This window comes from Momordica charantia (assembly GCF_013281855.1).
Source record: "Momordica charantia cultivar OHB3-1 chromosome 4 unlocalized genomic scaffold, Mcharantia_2.0 BLBB01000004.1, whole genome shotgun sequence".
Classification (NCBI taxonomy): domain Eukaryota; kingdom Viridiplantae; phylum Streptophyta; class Magnoliopsida; order Cucurbitales; family Cucurbitaceae; genus Momordica; species Momordica charantia.
In genome coordinates this window covers 22,054,235-22,071,537 of record NW_028275162.1, presented here as the reverse complement: position 1 = coordinate 22,071,537, position 17,303 = coordinate 22,054,235, and the positions used below count along the sequence as shown (strand labels likewise).

The 17,303-nt window shown below is 31.4% G+C and overlaps 1 protein-coding gene across 2 annotated transcripts; it reads left to right on the top strand.

Moving 5' to 3' along the window:
- Positions 1-1,777: 1,777 nt before the first annotated feature.
- On the top strand, positions 1,778-6,846 carry MEE21 (PIN domain-like family protein). Of its 2 annotated transcripts, none has more exons than XM_088123505.1 (7): positions 1,778-1,984; positions 2,465-2,655; positions 2,742-2,822; positions 2,998-3,118; positions 3,547-3,831; positions 4,662-4,727; positions 6,503-6,846. In XM_088123505.1, the coding sequence occupies exons 2-7, from the start codon at positions 2,465-2,467 to the stop codon at positions 6,599-6,601; spliced, it is 843 nt and encodes a 280-aa protein (XP_087979631.1). In that variant the 5' UTR covers positions 1,778-1,984; the 3' UTR covers positions 6,602-6,846. The 2 variants fall into 2 exon arrangements, with proteins under 2 accessions (XP_087979631.1, XP_022141733.1); XM_022286041.2 differs by having other exon boundaries at positions 1,779-1,984; positions 3,550-3,831.
- The last annotated feature ends 10,457 nt before the right edge of the window (positions 6,847-17,303 follow it).

The window sequence follows — 17,303 nt, the reverse complement described above, 5'->3', positions numbered from 1 at the left end:
AAAAAAAAAAAAAAAAAAAATATATATATATATATATATATATAACGTGACACGTTTAATTCATATTTGAATCTGTATAATGTCAAATCTAGATTCCTAGCTAGTTTAAAATGATATATAGATAAAATTTTAAGTAATATTTACAAAGTTGAAGTAAATCCAGCCATGATGCTTAGATTGGCATAGGTATTTGAAGTTTAAACTGTGATTATGAACTTTCATAAAAATTTTTCATTTTGTGTGTGATAAAAGTATAATTAAAAAACATTAAATAACTAAATTATAACTTCTTTTTTCGAGATAAAGGAAATTTCATTAAGAAAAAGTATTTGCTCGTAACATCCTCACTAAAGATTTCATTAACTCCAACAATCAAATTAATTACAGAAGGAGAGTTAGATTCGAAGATCAGATGAATAAAATTCAATTGGATAGCTAGACGAATCCCTCTTAATAAAAAATTAGGGGCAAAATATATTTAGTGAGGTTTGAGGTAGGTGTCTTCGTCCCCGTTTTAAAACGAACACTTTTGATCTTTGAAGTTTAAAGTAGGTGTCAACTTGGTCCCTGAAGTTTTAAAATAAACACTTTTGGTCCCGAAGTTTGAGAAATAGTTCTAAATAGTCCCTGATTTTTTTTACTCTTAATTAACTAATATTATAACGACGTGACAAATTGCAATTAAATTGTTTATTATAGTTGTTGATGTGACAAATTATATTAATTAAATAATATATGTCCGGTATGAATGGCGGACGGCGGCAACAAAGACGTGGTGGTCGCCGGAAAATGGTAAGAAAAAGAGAGGAAAAGATGAGTAGAGGAAGGAGTAAGCACCCTCACCTACATATATATTATTTAATTAATATAATTTGTCACATCAACAACTACAATAAACAATTTAATGATAATTTGTCACGTCGTTTTAATATTAGTTAATTAACAGTGAAGAAAAAGATCATTTAGAACTATTTCTCAAACTTCAGGAACCAAAAATGATCATTTTAAAACTTCAAGTTGACACTTACCTTAAACTTCAAGAATCAAAAGTGTTCATTTTGAAACTTCAAGGACCAAGAAACGATGGAATCGTCCATTTCGATATATAAAAAATGATAAATTTGAAAAAGCTGTTAGAAAAAAACAAAGTAAATTAATAATATAAAAATTAATACATAAGCTAAATACAACAAGATATAAGAGGAGATTCGACCACCTCCTACATATTTAATACTTTCTGCTACAAAAAAATTTAAAATACCCCCCGCGTTTGTAATTCCATCAATTACCCGTCGATCAAAAAAATAAGTTAATTCAGCTAATACTCTTATACCACCAATTAAGGATAGTCTATAAAAAGCATCTATGTAACCACGATTATATGACCAATTATATATTATATTTATAATTTTTTCAAAAAAAAAAATTTTAGTAAAACTTTTAACAAATGAATTACGAAAATTCAAATTTTGTAAAGATGAATAAGCGGGCTTATAGAAGAAAGACGCTATAAAGATTCCGAAAAAAGCTATACTCACTGAAAAAGTTGCATTTTTAACAAATTCATACCTACCTCAAACTTCAGGACCAGAACTGTTCATTTTGAAATTACAGGGACCAAATAGACACGTACGTTAAACCTCATCAAAGGTAAGTCAATAGGGGCAAAAACCTAAAAAACCGGTCACGTCGATCAAATCAACTCCGGTTGGTCGGATTTATGGGCGGTTCGGTCCGACTGATGACAATTAACCGAACAATTAAAACGGAAGAAAAAATGGAAAAACTCAGTTCCATAAGCCCTTGAAACCCTTGCCACCCTCGACTCCACAGTCGACCATTGCATTCGAGCTCGCGCTCCGGCCCTTATCCGATCTCAATTGGCAATTGCACGAAAACGCTTCCTCTCACTGTTTTCAATTGCTAGAATCCAGAGTTTCATCGCCAGTTGCAGGAACCAGAAGAACCTCTCCTCTCTCTCACGGTATTTTCCCATCAAATCTCGCATTCCCGATTATTTTCGCTGTAGAATCGCTAATTCTGTGAACTCGATCACTGCGTAGTAGTTTGGTGAATAATGAAAGCAGTGGCTGCCATTTTGATTGAGGGTTTCATGTTTTTTTTTTTTGAAGCTTATGGCATTCGCTTGCCATATGAACGTGAGCCACATAGTGTTATGATTTGGGTTTTTTTTTTGTTTGTTTGTGACGACTGTACACTGAAGACTACTAATGTCGTAATGGAATGATTTGATCCAAATTACAAATATGTTGAGTTTCCTATAGTCCTGTTAAAGAACTCATATGCTCATATTGCTGAATTAAGCTATTCAAATTTCAGATAGTGCATGAATATAATAGGTTCATGGTGGGAATTGGCATGAGTCAATTCTTTGCATTTACTGTTTTTATCACAACTTATTTTGCATTTTTTGTTTTCTGCTTTGTATGTTGATTTTTGATAGATGAGATTCAAAAGGCAAAAGCGTCACCGGAGAGTTGTGAGATTTTACGCTGCATGTTTTGGATTCAGGCAGCCATTTAAAGTCCTATGTGATGGAACTTTTGTGCATCACCTTCTCTCCAATCGTATAGTGCCTGCTGATAATGCCCTTGCCAAAACAATTGGTGGCCCAATCAAGCTTTTCACTACCAGGTCTGTTCCTTTTATTGAGTCAATCACCGCATGTTCTTCCTATGCCCATTTGAAATGTAATTTTTCTTTGTCCCCTGGCTTTGTAGATGTGTACTCTCAGAGTTGAAGGCTCTTGGCCAATCCTATTCAGAAGCTTTTGATGCGGCTAGTAGGCTGCTTATTGCTAGGTCAGCCACAGGCTTATTTCCATCCTTGAATTTGAATAGTTTCTCTTCTCGATGACTGGTGTCAAATCTTGACTTTGTCGTGTTCTTGTTGTATCAGCATCTATAAATATGGGGCAGTATTAATTTGCTTATCCAATCCCGTCTCATCTTAGTTGGAATTACACTTTGTTGTTAGATGTGACCATGAGAGAAGAAAGAGTGCTGAGGCATGCATCAGTGACGTGATTGGCGAGTCAAATGCTGAGCATTTTTTTGTTGCCACTCAGGATACTGATCTCAGGAAGAAGCTGCAAGAGGTCAGTGTATTTCACGAGCTCATACCCATGAATAGTAATTTTCTGTTACAATTATACTCCTTTCATTTGTTTCAGATTTGATTATTTCACAATTGCAAATTATGATCTTTTTCCAACCTTCTAGTTTATGAGCGGTCTCTGATGTCTGCTTTCTTTTTATATACAAGTTTCATTCTGTTTTTGAAAAATAAAATAACTTCTTACAAATAAATTTAGTGTATATAAAAATGTAGTGTGAAATTAATAGTAAGTTCTCTTGGAAGTCGAATTATGTTTATCTGGAGCGATATTTTTATTACTGGTGGCCATTATTTTATTATGTTTCGTTTGAATTCTCCATACCACTTATATGGATGATGAATATGTGAAGGGCTGAAATCTTTAACTTGAAGCCATGTCAACCTGTAACTCTTTTATGTATACGTTAGCAGATACCTGGGGTTCCACTCGTATATGGTCTGAGAAATGCACTTTTCATGGAGCAACCATCTGTCTTGCAACGTCAGTTTGTCAAATCTTCAGAAGAAGAAAGACTGCACATGTCTGAGCTGGAACGTGATCTATTAAAGAAAAGGAAGTACAGAGTGGAAACTGAGGAAACTAATGAAGATAGGGGTTTGGGAGATCAAAATTTAGAGACACAAGCTATGAAAAAGAGAAGCACTTCAAATGAACTGAAGGATAAAATTCAATTTAAGAGAAAGAAAGCAAAGGTACTGTCTATAGTGGCATTTTCTCTCTTCATTGAGACTTGATTTCTGCTTTGATTCTTCACTTTGTTGATCTATCACTTCCTTTACTAGTTTTTGATTTTGATGTTGTAGTCGGCTATATTTTGAGCTTTCTATATTAAAATAACAAGGAATGAAAGAGTGTGTTTTTTTATATTATCTTTCTGGGGAGTGCTTTTAACTTTATTCTGTTTACTAAAAAGGGATTGATTGAACAAAATTTCAGTTGACTATGATTGTATGACGTTGTGATGTGTACTCTGGCTGGTGTCAAATTGTCGAATGCATGTATATATTATCACAGCTTTGACCACACTCTTGGGTTTTCAAGCTTTTTAGCCTAGTATTTGATATGAAAACTTCTTAAACCTTCAAATTGGTTATGACTGATCAAAACTTAACTCTAATATAATAACATGAACAAAACTTTTCTTGAGTTTTAATACATTCCGACACTTGCAGATGATGATAAAGAGACATTTTTCCAGTTTATTACATTACATTAATGAAACTAAATGATTTTCTTCTTGACATGTACTTTTTGATTTCTATTCGGATGTGGGATTGGACTGGTTCATGGTGAAATTCTGTCTGACAATTTTGCTTTCAGATTTGCAATGTTCAATGTTGAAGCATTTAAACTGTGTAGTGTTTGTTTTATTTACTTTTTGATGGTTGAAGTTTACCACTGATTTAGTAATTATGCAATGAGGCACGGTGGTATTCTGCTGCTGCTTTTAGTATGTTTATTATACATTTTCATGATCTATGCATTTACTTTTATTTTCTAACCTCTCCACAAAATTCTTCAGGGTCCGAATCCTCTTTCGTGTAAGAAGAAAAAGGAGAATCCAAGCCAACATCCGGTTTCAGAGAAGGTAGTTTTCATTTTATATAATCTTAGTACTTCTGAATACCCAAGTGTCTGATCCAGAAAACGGATCGGAGGCAAAATTCATTAATAAAATCAAAACCAATACCTAAGAAGCACGGACACGGACACGACAGGACACGGCGATACGTCAATTTCTAAAAAACTAGGACACGGACACGCTGGGGATACGTTATTTATTTATTATTTTTTTTAGGATATAGGTAAATTTAACATAAAAATGCTAAATATACTTCGCTAAAAAACATAAATGTCAAGTAAATTTATTGGGTTGAAGATGTACCCCACTAAAAAGCATAAAAATAGTAAATGTAATCCACTAAAAAATCCTAGAGAAGGATTTGAATTTGATTATTGGGTCGAAGTTGTCATCCTAATTTAGTACATCATATTCTACTCCAGTTTAATTCATATGAAATTAGGGAAAAAAGGAAGTAAGAATAGAGCTTATTTAATTTAACTCGCACAAACAGAAGGGTGGGTCACTAGGTAGCGTTTTAGGGTTTTTTTTTTTGTAGTTTAAGTTGTTGAGATTTCAGCCAAACTTCTTGGACTTCCAAAATTGGGCTAAGGAAACAATATTTTTTTATCTGGCGTGTCCCTCCCGTGTCCAAAACGTGTCCCCACGTGTCTGAAATTAAAATAAAAAATTTAATATTCGGACACTTTAAATTGCGTGTCGGACACGTGTCCGGAGCGTGTCCGGATGTATCCGTGTCCGACACGTGTCCGACACAGACACTCCTCCTTTTTTGCCGTGTCCGTGTTTTATAGACCAATACAAAGGATAGGGGAGATAAGATGACCATTCAATCATGGCCAGGGGAACCTGGCATTGCTTTCACTAGTCATAACAGAAATATACTGAGTTTTGATTCTTTTGAGACTTGTGTCTCTCCTTTGACTTGATATAGTATAGCCTTTTTCTCAGTAGTTATTAAGTTGATCCATAGTTGTTTTCTAATGTGGAAAGCGCATAGCGCTAAATAACACAATTTGAATTTTTTACTAGAATTGTTTCTATAAAAATGATGTAGGAGTACGTATGGGAGACCAGAGATTCAACTCTTTGGGGCTACTTGGTTCACGTGAATCATAGATTATCTAAAAAATTCAATATTCCAACATTTTTCCTTTGAGATTTGTTTTTGAAAATTGAGGGAGACGTCTTATGTAGCATAAGAGAAAACCCTTAAAATAGTCCCTTACTTCTCCACAGCGACATTTTTATTTGAAGTTTTGTCTTGCTAAACTTGTATTAGTAGTTAGCTCTTGGAGTCGAGTTGGTAAGGTTTTCTTTGAACTCGAAAACCAAGATTGTTGATTGTGAAGTCCTCAACTGCATTTTTATGCATGGCTGCTTTATGCTAGTTGGAATCATCTATCCAAGACCTTTAGGCTTCTTCATGAGATTTTTTACTTCTTTTCTAAGCTTCTCTCTTGGTGGTAAAACCAGAAAGTTCATCTTTTAATGTGAGGAAAGCTCTTCGTTAGAACATTTGGATCAATGAGAGTTCGTTGATCTTATTCATTTATTGCATCTAATAGATCACATCAGAAGCTCAATCCTCCTAGATTGCAATTATTCTCTCTCCATAATCAATCCCAGCTGGAGTATTTTGTTTGTTTGGTTTTCTTGTAAAAAAAGTTCACAATCTTTTTTAGTTTCATCTTGCACACTAGACACAAGATAATTACCTTATATTTCTTTGCACTGCATTTTAATGTTGGTATGAATATATATCCATCCTCCTTATGCAGCATAAGAAGGATAATGATAGTGCTGCTGAAAGCAGGACACGGAAACGAAAGCGGTCTCGTAAAGCCAAAATGCCAGCAACGACTATGGGCACACCATAGTTGGGGTCCTCCTCTGTTGTGGCTTTGGAAGTTTTGCTGCTTTGAGGTAAATGTTAAAAGTGATTTTGTTTTAACTTAAGGTATTCCCTGGTTAGAGAGGATTAGAAGTTGGAATTTAGATGGGAGTTTTTGCTCTTCCCTACTAAGAAATTGGAGCTTCCATTTATAAGGAAATTGTATTACTCCACTAGTCCATATTATTTTGTGTTCTTCTGATTATATAGTCCAAGGAAATTGATTCTTCCTTTCGCTTGTGTTAGATTTTCTTTAAAAAATTATTTTTTTGGGTATAATTCCTCATTTTAGTCCCGGCTTTTAGAATGTTTCTATTTTAACTTTTTAACTTCAAAAAATGTATATTTTAGTCCATAATTTTATTCTATTTTAGTATTTGGACTTCTGAAATATCTATTTTAGTTTTTTACCTTAAAAAATTATTTTGCTCTTAATTGTCTAATAGATTTATAATATGACTTTGGGATGTGTACTTGATTGGAGTCTCATAGGTTGACTAGGGCGGGGCTTTTTTTTTTATTTATTTATGGATAACTGGAAGTAAGCTCCCCTATACGTGTGATGCCTGCCATAAAGTCTAAACCTTAGAGACATAAAAGATTTTTGGTATTAAGCTTACCAGAAAGTTCAAATTTTTTAGGTCTCTTAGTTGGTATGACGAAGAGACTCCAAGTCATTGTCAATTGGATTGTCTTTTGTTTGGGCAAATTGGGGGTATTAGGTGACTAGAGATGACCAAAATTGTTGTGCAAAAGTTGAGGGACTAAAATGATTATTATCTTAAACTTTTAATTGTTTTATTTTAGTTCTTTTTAACTTTCCATTGGTGTAACTTGTTGCAACTTCAAATATTGGTCTATTTAGATATTTGTTAATCTAAGTGAACAATAGAATACATGTCCAATTTATGTTGAATATTTTACTTAAACTTAATAGCAAGGATTAAATTGGGTTGTAATTCAAAGTTCTATAACTAAAATTCCAATGAATAAGATTCACATTAGATAAATTTTTTCACCTATTATTGTCTGTTGTAAATAATGTCTAAACTTGTTTAATATGGTGTGAGACACATTTATTTCAACTTTATGAGAAGATAATTGAGATGATTTGATTTAATCATGTACAAGTTTTTTTTTGATTGAGGATATATGTTTTAATTAGAGTTGGCATCATGTGGCATCATGGACAAGTTGATGATATTGCTTTTTTTTCCCCTTTTTTAATTTTAATTATGGGGAAGGATGGTAAATGTATTCCTTGTCCCATTCTCATACTTACCCTCAAGTATTTTGATTACTATATAGTTATGTTTACTTAATTTTGTATTCATGCATCAACAAAGATTAAAGATTAATTTTCTCCAAGGTTCTTTGTTTTATATATTATTTAATGACGTCCCTTTGGGGACATTGGTACAATTGGAACGATATAGAGTAGACCTGTGCCCAAGGATGGCTGCACAAATCGAGAAATGCTCCAAAAAAAAAAAATTTAATAACAAAACAAAAAAAAGTTTATTAAGATGTATTATAGTATTAAATAGTTTAAAATTTTGCCAACAAAAACTAAAATTGTTGCCAACATGAGAAAGGTTGAGCAGTAATCGACATTTTGAAGTCAGAGGTTCAACTCCTCCTTGTATTTCTAATAAAGGAAAAAGAAAACTAAAATTGTAAGTAAAAAACTAAAACAAAACAAAGTTAAAATATAAGAATTTAAGCTTCGCATTTGAAAGTATGGCTATATAGAGATAAAAAAGTAGGAAGACATCTTACTGCATATATGATTATTTAAGCTACTACTAAAATTGAAAAATATATGATTTTTAAAAACAAAATCAAATGTTTGCGATAAAATTTTCTTCCTTCAAAATTTTTTCTTCTCTTCTATAAAAATTAGTGCAATCTGTGGCTCACAAGCAGCAGGTGCTGTAGCGAAACTGATTGCAAAAGAGGGGAAATCGGCCACATTAAAATTACCTTCTGGGGAGGTTCCAAAAATTGCTCAGCAACAGTCGGACAAGTGGGGAATACTGGGGTAAACCAGAAAAGTTTGGGTAGAGCCGGATCTAAATGTTGGCTAGGTAAGCGTCCTGTAGTAAGAGGAGTAGTTATGAACCCTGTAGACCATCCCCCGGGAGGGCCCCAATTGGTAGAAAAAAACCCGCAACCCCTTGGGGTTATCCTGCACTTGGAAGAAGAAGTAGAAAAAGGAATAAATATAGTGATAATTTGATTCTTCGTCGCCGCCGTAGTAAATAAGAGAGAAAATTTAATTTGTTGATTGGAAATATATGCTAATTAGTAGTTCACTTTGGTCTTTTCTATATATAATTACTTACATGATGTTTAATTAGGTCAATAATTTATTTTATATTGGATGAAGATTATTCATTATTCATAAGCTCTACAAAGGAAACAAAATGTTTGAAAGAAACAATTTTCTGTTTGGTTTGCATTAATTAATTTTATTGTATTCTAGTATTATTCCAACGAGAAACAACTCTTGAGGTACCAAATAGTTCTCTTTTACCATCTCAAGATTATAGATTATTAAAATTGTGTCTAATATGTCCTTAAAATTTTAAAAATAACTAATAGGTACTTAAACTTTCAATTCTAGGTCTAATAAATCCCTAAATTTTAACCATGTGTAACAAATAACTTTTAATTTTGTGTCTAATACGTCGATGACCGATTCAACATTTAAAAAAAATTTATGCACCTATTCGCCAAATAATAATAATTAAATAATTTTGTGTTAAATAGGACACTAACATTTCAATTTAACATCTAATAGGTACGTGAATTTCTAATAAGCCAGTAGCCTATAAAATAAAAAATTTAAAGTTTAGGAATTTATTAGATAAAAAATTGATGGTTCAAGGACCTATTAGACACAACTCTAAAAGTTCAGGAACTAATTTTGTAATTTAACTTTCTTTTAATTATTTTTTACATACAACAATTTGGGATCTCTTTCTTTCTTCCTCATTTTTCAGTTCGAACTCAACACCTCTTCATCGAAAATAAATATCACTAAAGTGCGAACTTAAAACCCGTCTTGGAAATGTGTGAAATGAAATCACTCAGAAAAAAAGAGTGAAAAGGGGAGGGGAGGGGATGGGACAGCTCTCTTTCTAACAAAGGACACCCATTAAAGAAGTATGGTACAACCACCAAATGGCCATGATTTTAGCCTTAATTTTTCTCCTCTTTATAATCTTCAAAGTTTCACTCAAAATCATTTGACAAAAAAGCATAGAGGAAACCTTTTTACATTTTAAAAAAAATCTTTTGACTCTTGGGAATTCACCTTCCTTAGATGTAGTCATTTCATTTCATTCTGAACCTTTTCAACTTCTTCATCATGAACAATGTCGGTTCGGAATATAGTATCAACTAGTATGTCGAACAAAAGTATTAGAAAGTTTCAATTGAGTTTATTAACTTTGAATTTTGATTTTATGTTGTTCTGGTTGTTGACAACTTTAACTAAATGATGATGTAGCATGTTTATGTAATAGATGTTGGTTGATTTGAAACGACGTGTTAGATAAAAATAGATAGTTTGACAAAATAGAATGACATGGTCTATTAAAGAGATTTACGATACTACTTCAAAAAGAGAATATGTTGCATGTGCCACCTTATTTATCCAATTTTCTGCATTTTGTCACCATCTGTCTAAAATAACCCAATAGACATGTGTCACGGGGCTAAAATCCCCATAAAATTTTTACCTCGTGCAACCTAAGGACACCACCTTAGTACAACCTAACACTTTTATACCAAGGATCCAGACATCATAGAAGTGTGCGGAATAAATCAAAGAGCAACAATCTTACACACATTGTAGTCCTTGTCGTTGAAGCTAATAAAGTTGAGGTACTCCAACTATGTGTGTTACACTCTTCTGTGATGTCTGGATCCTGGATATAAAGGTGGTAGGTTGTACTAAGGCAGTGTCCTTAGGCCGCACGGGACGATAAATTTTATAGGATTTTTAACCTTGTGACAACATGCCACTTTCTCGTACCATTTTTCAACAAAAATATAATTTTGGTTTTTTTACTTTAACCATTATACTTCTTAGTTTGTCCATTTCAATTTTAAAGTTGAAGTATTCCACTTCATCGAATTGAACTCTAAACACATTTGAGGTGCAAATTTGTTTTTTTAATGGAAGGTAGGGATTCTCCTCTCTAAAAAAAATAGTATACGTTTTTTATCGTTAAGTTATACTCATGTTATAAGAGAAACGGTGTAACAAAAGCATAGGATTAATAATTGTAATTGTATTAAAAAAAAAAAAGATGCTTTTTGAATATATATGTATATATTTTGAATGGATGGGTCAGTAAAAAAATAATTAATAACAATAATAAGTTGAACTAAAGGGTCGCGACTCGAGATCACTGACAACTGACAAACAAACATTCAGCTTGATTCCTGCCTCGTGGTTCTCTTGATGTGATATCTCCAACGACCAAGGGGTATCCTTGTATTTTCACATTCTCACTTTTTTTACATATAAATAATATTTTGGTTCATATATTTTTTTTGAATAAGCACATGTATTTTCAACTTTTTGTTTATTTCAGTTTTTATTTTTTTTATTATTTTTTATTTTTGGTCTCTATACAAAGAGACCAATTTAGTCTCGACCAAATTCTAACACAAATTTCATACTTAACATAAACCATTTAATACCAAGTACATTGATCAGGACCCATGCCCGAGTCTTGCAAAATAAATGTGAGCATTCCAAAGGTAAAGCTAGTCTCAAACCAAACTATTTCAATATGGAATTTGCTAACAAACCTACGTGTACCTGAGAATGGAAGTTACTTTTGATATTTATGTGTATGACTATTACAACCGTTGTTTGACCACATAGCACGTCTCCACAAATTTCGACACTAAACCGGTAGATGTAGTTAGTGGAATAGTTGAATGATTATCGACATGGAGGAAGTTCTACTTTAGTTCTTGAATTTAAAAAAGAATACCATTCTCCTTAATAAACTTTCTAAATATTTATTTTAGTTGAGGAACCTTCAAACGTAAAAGATTTTTATTATTATTTTATCACTTAATATTCATCCACTCATTAACTTGAGTATAACTCAACTATTTAATACAAGTTTAATGTTCCAATCTCTATCCTCATTATTTAATGTACTTGTAAATATTTTAAGTTTTTTTTTTAGGTTCACAAATCTATATAGTTATTTTAAAAGCTTAAAAACAAAAATAAAATAATAAGTTAAATGAATTTAAAATTTAAACCTAAATAATAATATCAAATAAATATTCCAAGCACATAGATTCTTTTGTAGGGTTGGTTGGGAAGTGCGTTCTCAAGTTTTGGGGTTTGGGATTCTTGGACGGCTAATTTCAATATGCTGGATTTTCTTAATTAGTTTTAAATACTATACTTTTTAATCCCAATTTTTTTCATTTTAATATGCAAAACTTATATTTTCATCGTATATTTTAAAAAGTGACAAATTTTTAATTATTATTTATAAAATACTAACGCAAATTTTATACCTAATGAAAATCTTTTAATAAAAATTTATAACTACGATTCAAAAAACTCAATGAATGAAGTGTGATGTTAAATTTGTGATTAAAAAAAGAATTAAAAATTAAAATGAATGGACCATAATTATCATTTTTTAAAAATATAAGAAGCAGAACTAAAATCGAAAATAACAGGAACAAAACAAAAACAGTATTTAAACCTAAAAATATTAAAATTAAATAATGAGAGATTAATCGGGATTTATTCAATTTTAAATAATGAGTATGCCTCATGTGTCAGTTGTCCATGTAAAAAAGGATTTCTTAATTCGAAGCTTAATCTCCATGCTTTCACGTTAGGTTCAATTTAATTTATATAAAAAAATTTATTATTATTTATATTATGTTTATTAAAATATACATAAATACATTTCTATTAATAAAAGGTAACATTAATACAATATAGGTTTAGTCTATATAGTTCCAGGAGTTTTTTCAATTTAGTCCTGATTTAAAAATTTGGTTCCTTATGTTTTAATAATTTTTAATTTAGCCTGTTGTTATTGAGGAATGTTAAAATTGACCGACAATAATATAATACATAGTGAATTGACGGACATCTAGAGGATGAAAAAAGTTACCAATAAAAAAACTCCAAATTTCTACCGATTACATATAAATTTAGAAGAGGAATTCGAAACTTTTTTCTGACATTTTTCCGTCTAAATTTCAACCAATTGAACATTTTATTAATAGCGATGGACTAAATTAAAACAGGTTAAAACATTAGGAATTAAATTCAACCATTTTAAATATTAAAGATTACCAAACGAAAGAAATTAACATTGGGTGACATATTTTCAATATCCAATCACCTACATGAACTCACATTCATAAGTCTATTGGATTTCAAAATAGGTTAATATTCTTGTTAAATAATTAATAAATATTGTTGATGCGTCGATTTTGACCCTCCGGCTCTTCTTCTCGCACACACCAAACTCGATGATAAGGGAACTGATACCTGCAAAATCAAACCGATCTAAACCGGTGTGACCTTAGTGATCACACGGGCTCCGATGCTTAAGTTAGCGAAGGAGAATTGAGAAAACAGTTAGCTAAGGATCAGTCACTTGCCTCTTCAGGGTTGATCTGCAACTTATAGCCGTGAAGGTGATTCTAGAACCTTTGTAGCCAAACCCTAATTTGGTATTGCAGGGCCCGAGGGATCGTGGATCGTAGGTGGGAGATTCATGGGCTAGACCATGGGCCGAGCAGGGGTCGGGACCGAGAAGTGGTCGGGACCGAGAAGTGTTCGGGACCGAGCATGGGTCGGGACCGAGCCCTCTCGGCCCAGTTGGTTTTCCGCCGGTCCCTTTCCTCGTTCTCTGCCCCGGCGCTAGGCCGTTCTTTGGGCCGGCCTGTTACGCCACGGGCCGGTCTCCCCCAATCGATGATCTCAGGCTTCAACACCTTGTCCCGTTTCGGGTCGTTTTTGTTCTCCATAACAAATATAAAATATAAAATAATTTTTATGCAAAATTGATAAAATATTTAAAATTTAAGGGTTATAAACATAAAAATTTTGTACACCACTATAATCGTTCTTGAATAATTTAACTAGTTAAGGAACATGTCTCTGACTAAAGAAGTCGAGTTTGAATTCCTAAAAAATGTTACCAAATGAGTATGTAATTATTTAACTAAAATTACCGCAAAACAATTATATTTATGTATATAAATTGAAGATTTATTTTATTTTACATTTTAGGTTTTTTCTTTTTATTTATTTATTTTTTGAATACAAGATGGGTTCGAATTCACACCCTCTTAATTGAAAATATATGTTAATTATTGTTCAACTATGCTCGCTTTTAATTTACTTCTCACTTCTCATGATATTTTCACTCAAAATTTAAAAAGAAAATTATCTCCAAATAATACTTTTTATTATTATTATTATTTTTTAAAAAAGGCCGACAGTGCTTTTTCTGTTTTCCTAGTTATACAAAGGGCATTACAAGAAACGACATTTTTCTTTTTTTCTTTTTAATAATGAATTTATTATACATCTTCTCTCTCTCTTTTTTTCCTTTTTTTTTTTTTTACATTTATTATACATCATTGAGCTTTGGAAAAACTTGACAGTCATGGTTGTCTCAAAGTTTTTGTTTTTATCCTCATATTTAATTATACAAGTTTGATTTCAATTTTGTCTAATTAAACTTTAAATGTGAGCCAATAGTAAAATATATATTTTTTTTATTAACACCGAGTACCTATTTCTTAGAAATTTGTAGAAACATTCTTATGAATTGGTGGGAGTATTTTTGTTGTGGATATGTATTTTGGTTGTATTTTTAAGATTGAATATATATCTTTTTGGCAGCTCTAATTCTTCTTTTTTTTTTAAAAAAGGAAGAAAAAAACATTTTCTTTTCTGTTTGTTCTTTCTATTTTCATTAAAAAAAAAGAGAGAGTTTCCTCTTTCTTTTTAAAAAATACTTAAAACTTTTGATAAAATAAGCAACACAATGGGAACCATAGGTCGAGAAAGAAACATTTAATTTCTATTATTTTGATTTACATTAAGCAATTTAATAAACACTACCAGTAAATAATAGGGTCTTGTTAAATGTGTACAAAATATATATAACAATTAACTAATTTTTTTTTTTTTGTTAAATATGGTAAAATTTTTAAAACCATATTTTTCGTTTAATTATTATTCTGATTTTGCCTCTTTTATTTTTAAAAATTACGTCATTTTAGGTATATAACTTATATAAATGATAAAGTTACACTACCAGTGGGCCCAATTTTTTTAATTTAATTTAATTTTTTACATTTACAACTGCTAAGTTTTATTGTTGGACTGGTGAAGAGTTCTTGTTTTAAAGATTAGATAAGGATAGAAGTTTGATTTTATTATTATTATTATTATTTATTATTTTAGTTTTAGAAGAGATAGGGACATTCTTCCCTCCCTATTTATATACCATTTCAAAGATAAATTACAATATTTAGTTTAAGGACTAAACATCTAATTTAGTTAATATTATATTTTAAATAGGAGGAGCGCTTGAATTATGTTTCGTTGTCTCGGATTTCCTATCATGCCAATTAAAGCTAAGTTAAGGTCACGTGGACTTCTCTCAAATTAATTAAGGAGAATTTTTGAGGTATTTATTTTTTGTTTATATGGTAAGTATCCTTTTATCCCTCGGTTTAAAAATAAGTCATTTTCTCTCTTAAGTGCTAGATTCTTATTTAATCTATTTTCACTCGACAATTTAAACATATTTTAATTGATTAACACATATATGCTCGATCTTAATTTGGAGTTGGTTGTTCAACTAAAAATAATTAATTTTTTGAAAAACAGACCCATCAAAAGTCTAAATTCAATCATTGAAAGTAAATAATTAACCATTTTAATTTCCCTTATTATATATATATAAACTTTTATTATAAAATATTTAAAATTCAAAATACTTACCTACACAAAACCTAATTTCGGTGACAACCGTAGAGACACCAAAAGTGAGAATACACTAACACGAATAAAAAATCCAGTAAAATATTTTCGATTACTTTTATTTAATCAACGTAAATTTGATTCGTCTCTCAAAATTTCGTACAGCTATCATCCATCTTATTCCAATGTGATGTCTTCATATATACTTATAGACGTGGCTACCCAACGCATGAATATTACTGACCACCAAATTTGAATCAATTTTGCAAACATTTTCACCCTCCCAAAACCCACCAAACTTTGAAGTTATACCTCAACTATGAGATTGCTACCGCTCCTAAAACTATATAAAATTTTAGCATATTATTTCAATAGTATTTTAGCTCATAATATTATAATATGTAGAAGTATTTTTTCCAATTAGCAAAAATTAATTAATAATCTTGATTTCAATATTGTTTTATGTACTATTCGTTGGTTGCTTCCTTTCTGTCTTTGTAATGGTTGGGCTAAATTATAAGTCTAATTATTTAGGTTTCGTTTGATAACCGTTTTGGTTTAAATTTTAAGCCTTGAAACCTTACTTTCATTTCATTACTTTCCTGTTGCGTTTTCTTTGATTTATGATCTACTTTTTTTTACCTCATTTTCAAAATCTAAATCAAAATTTGAAAATAAAAAAAAAATGTAGTTTTAAAAAACTTGTTTTTTTTTTTTTCGAATTGGACTATAATGATTCAAATGTGTTTTAAATGTATGTGAAAAACGTGCTATAGAAAAGAATAGAAATCAAGTATACTTTTTAAAAACAGAAAATAAACAGGACCTGAACATTTATATCTTTTATTAAAACTTTATATTATACTAGGTTAAATAATTAACAGATGGATGACGTGTCATTTTTTCTAAGTTTTTTTTTTCAAACACAATTTTTGTTTCTCCCCTCAGCAAACAAGTTTTCGACGATTTCCACGCTCCTCAACGTCGTTTCCTATCTTCGTCTATGCAACAATTTTGATTTCTTCTGAATCTCTGATTTCTTTATTTAAAAAAGAAAAAAAGAAACCAAGGGTCTCACTCAATCCCTAAAACCTGACTTCAATTTCAATTTTCAAGGTCTTTGTAGAGGAGATGAACCAACTTGAGCAATACAATCATATCAACGTACTACTCTTCTAGTTCAGAAAAATAATCACCCATATCGTAAACATTAGACCATCTCACATTTTTTTTCTTCAGTTTTGTTTTCCCCTGGCCGAAACCACCACATCGATTTGGACTTCCGAGTACCGATCCATGACCAATAATTGAATGGCCGGAAAGAAAAGGAAGTTTCCACCGGAGATCACGCAGCAGCACCACCGGACATAACCCCGGAGTTTTAGACCCAAACAGGCGATCTCCACCCTGTGCCCCTGAGGAAATTTCAAAAACACATAGGGAGGTCATCCGAGTTTTTTCTTTTAATGAAAGTGGAGATTCGAAAGAAATCAAATCCTTGTAGAGATGAAGATAGAGAAACAATGATGAAGTAGAATTGCAGACGATATTTCGTGAGTCTAGGAGAGAAGTAGAATGCGTTAAAGAAAAAAAATCATGACACGTCATTGACCTGTTAAATATTTAACAATTAACAGCAGGACTATAATGAATCATTTAAAAAAGTATAGAGACTAAA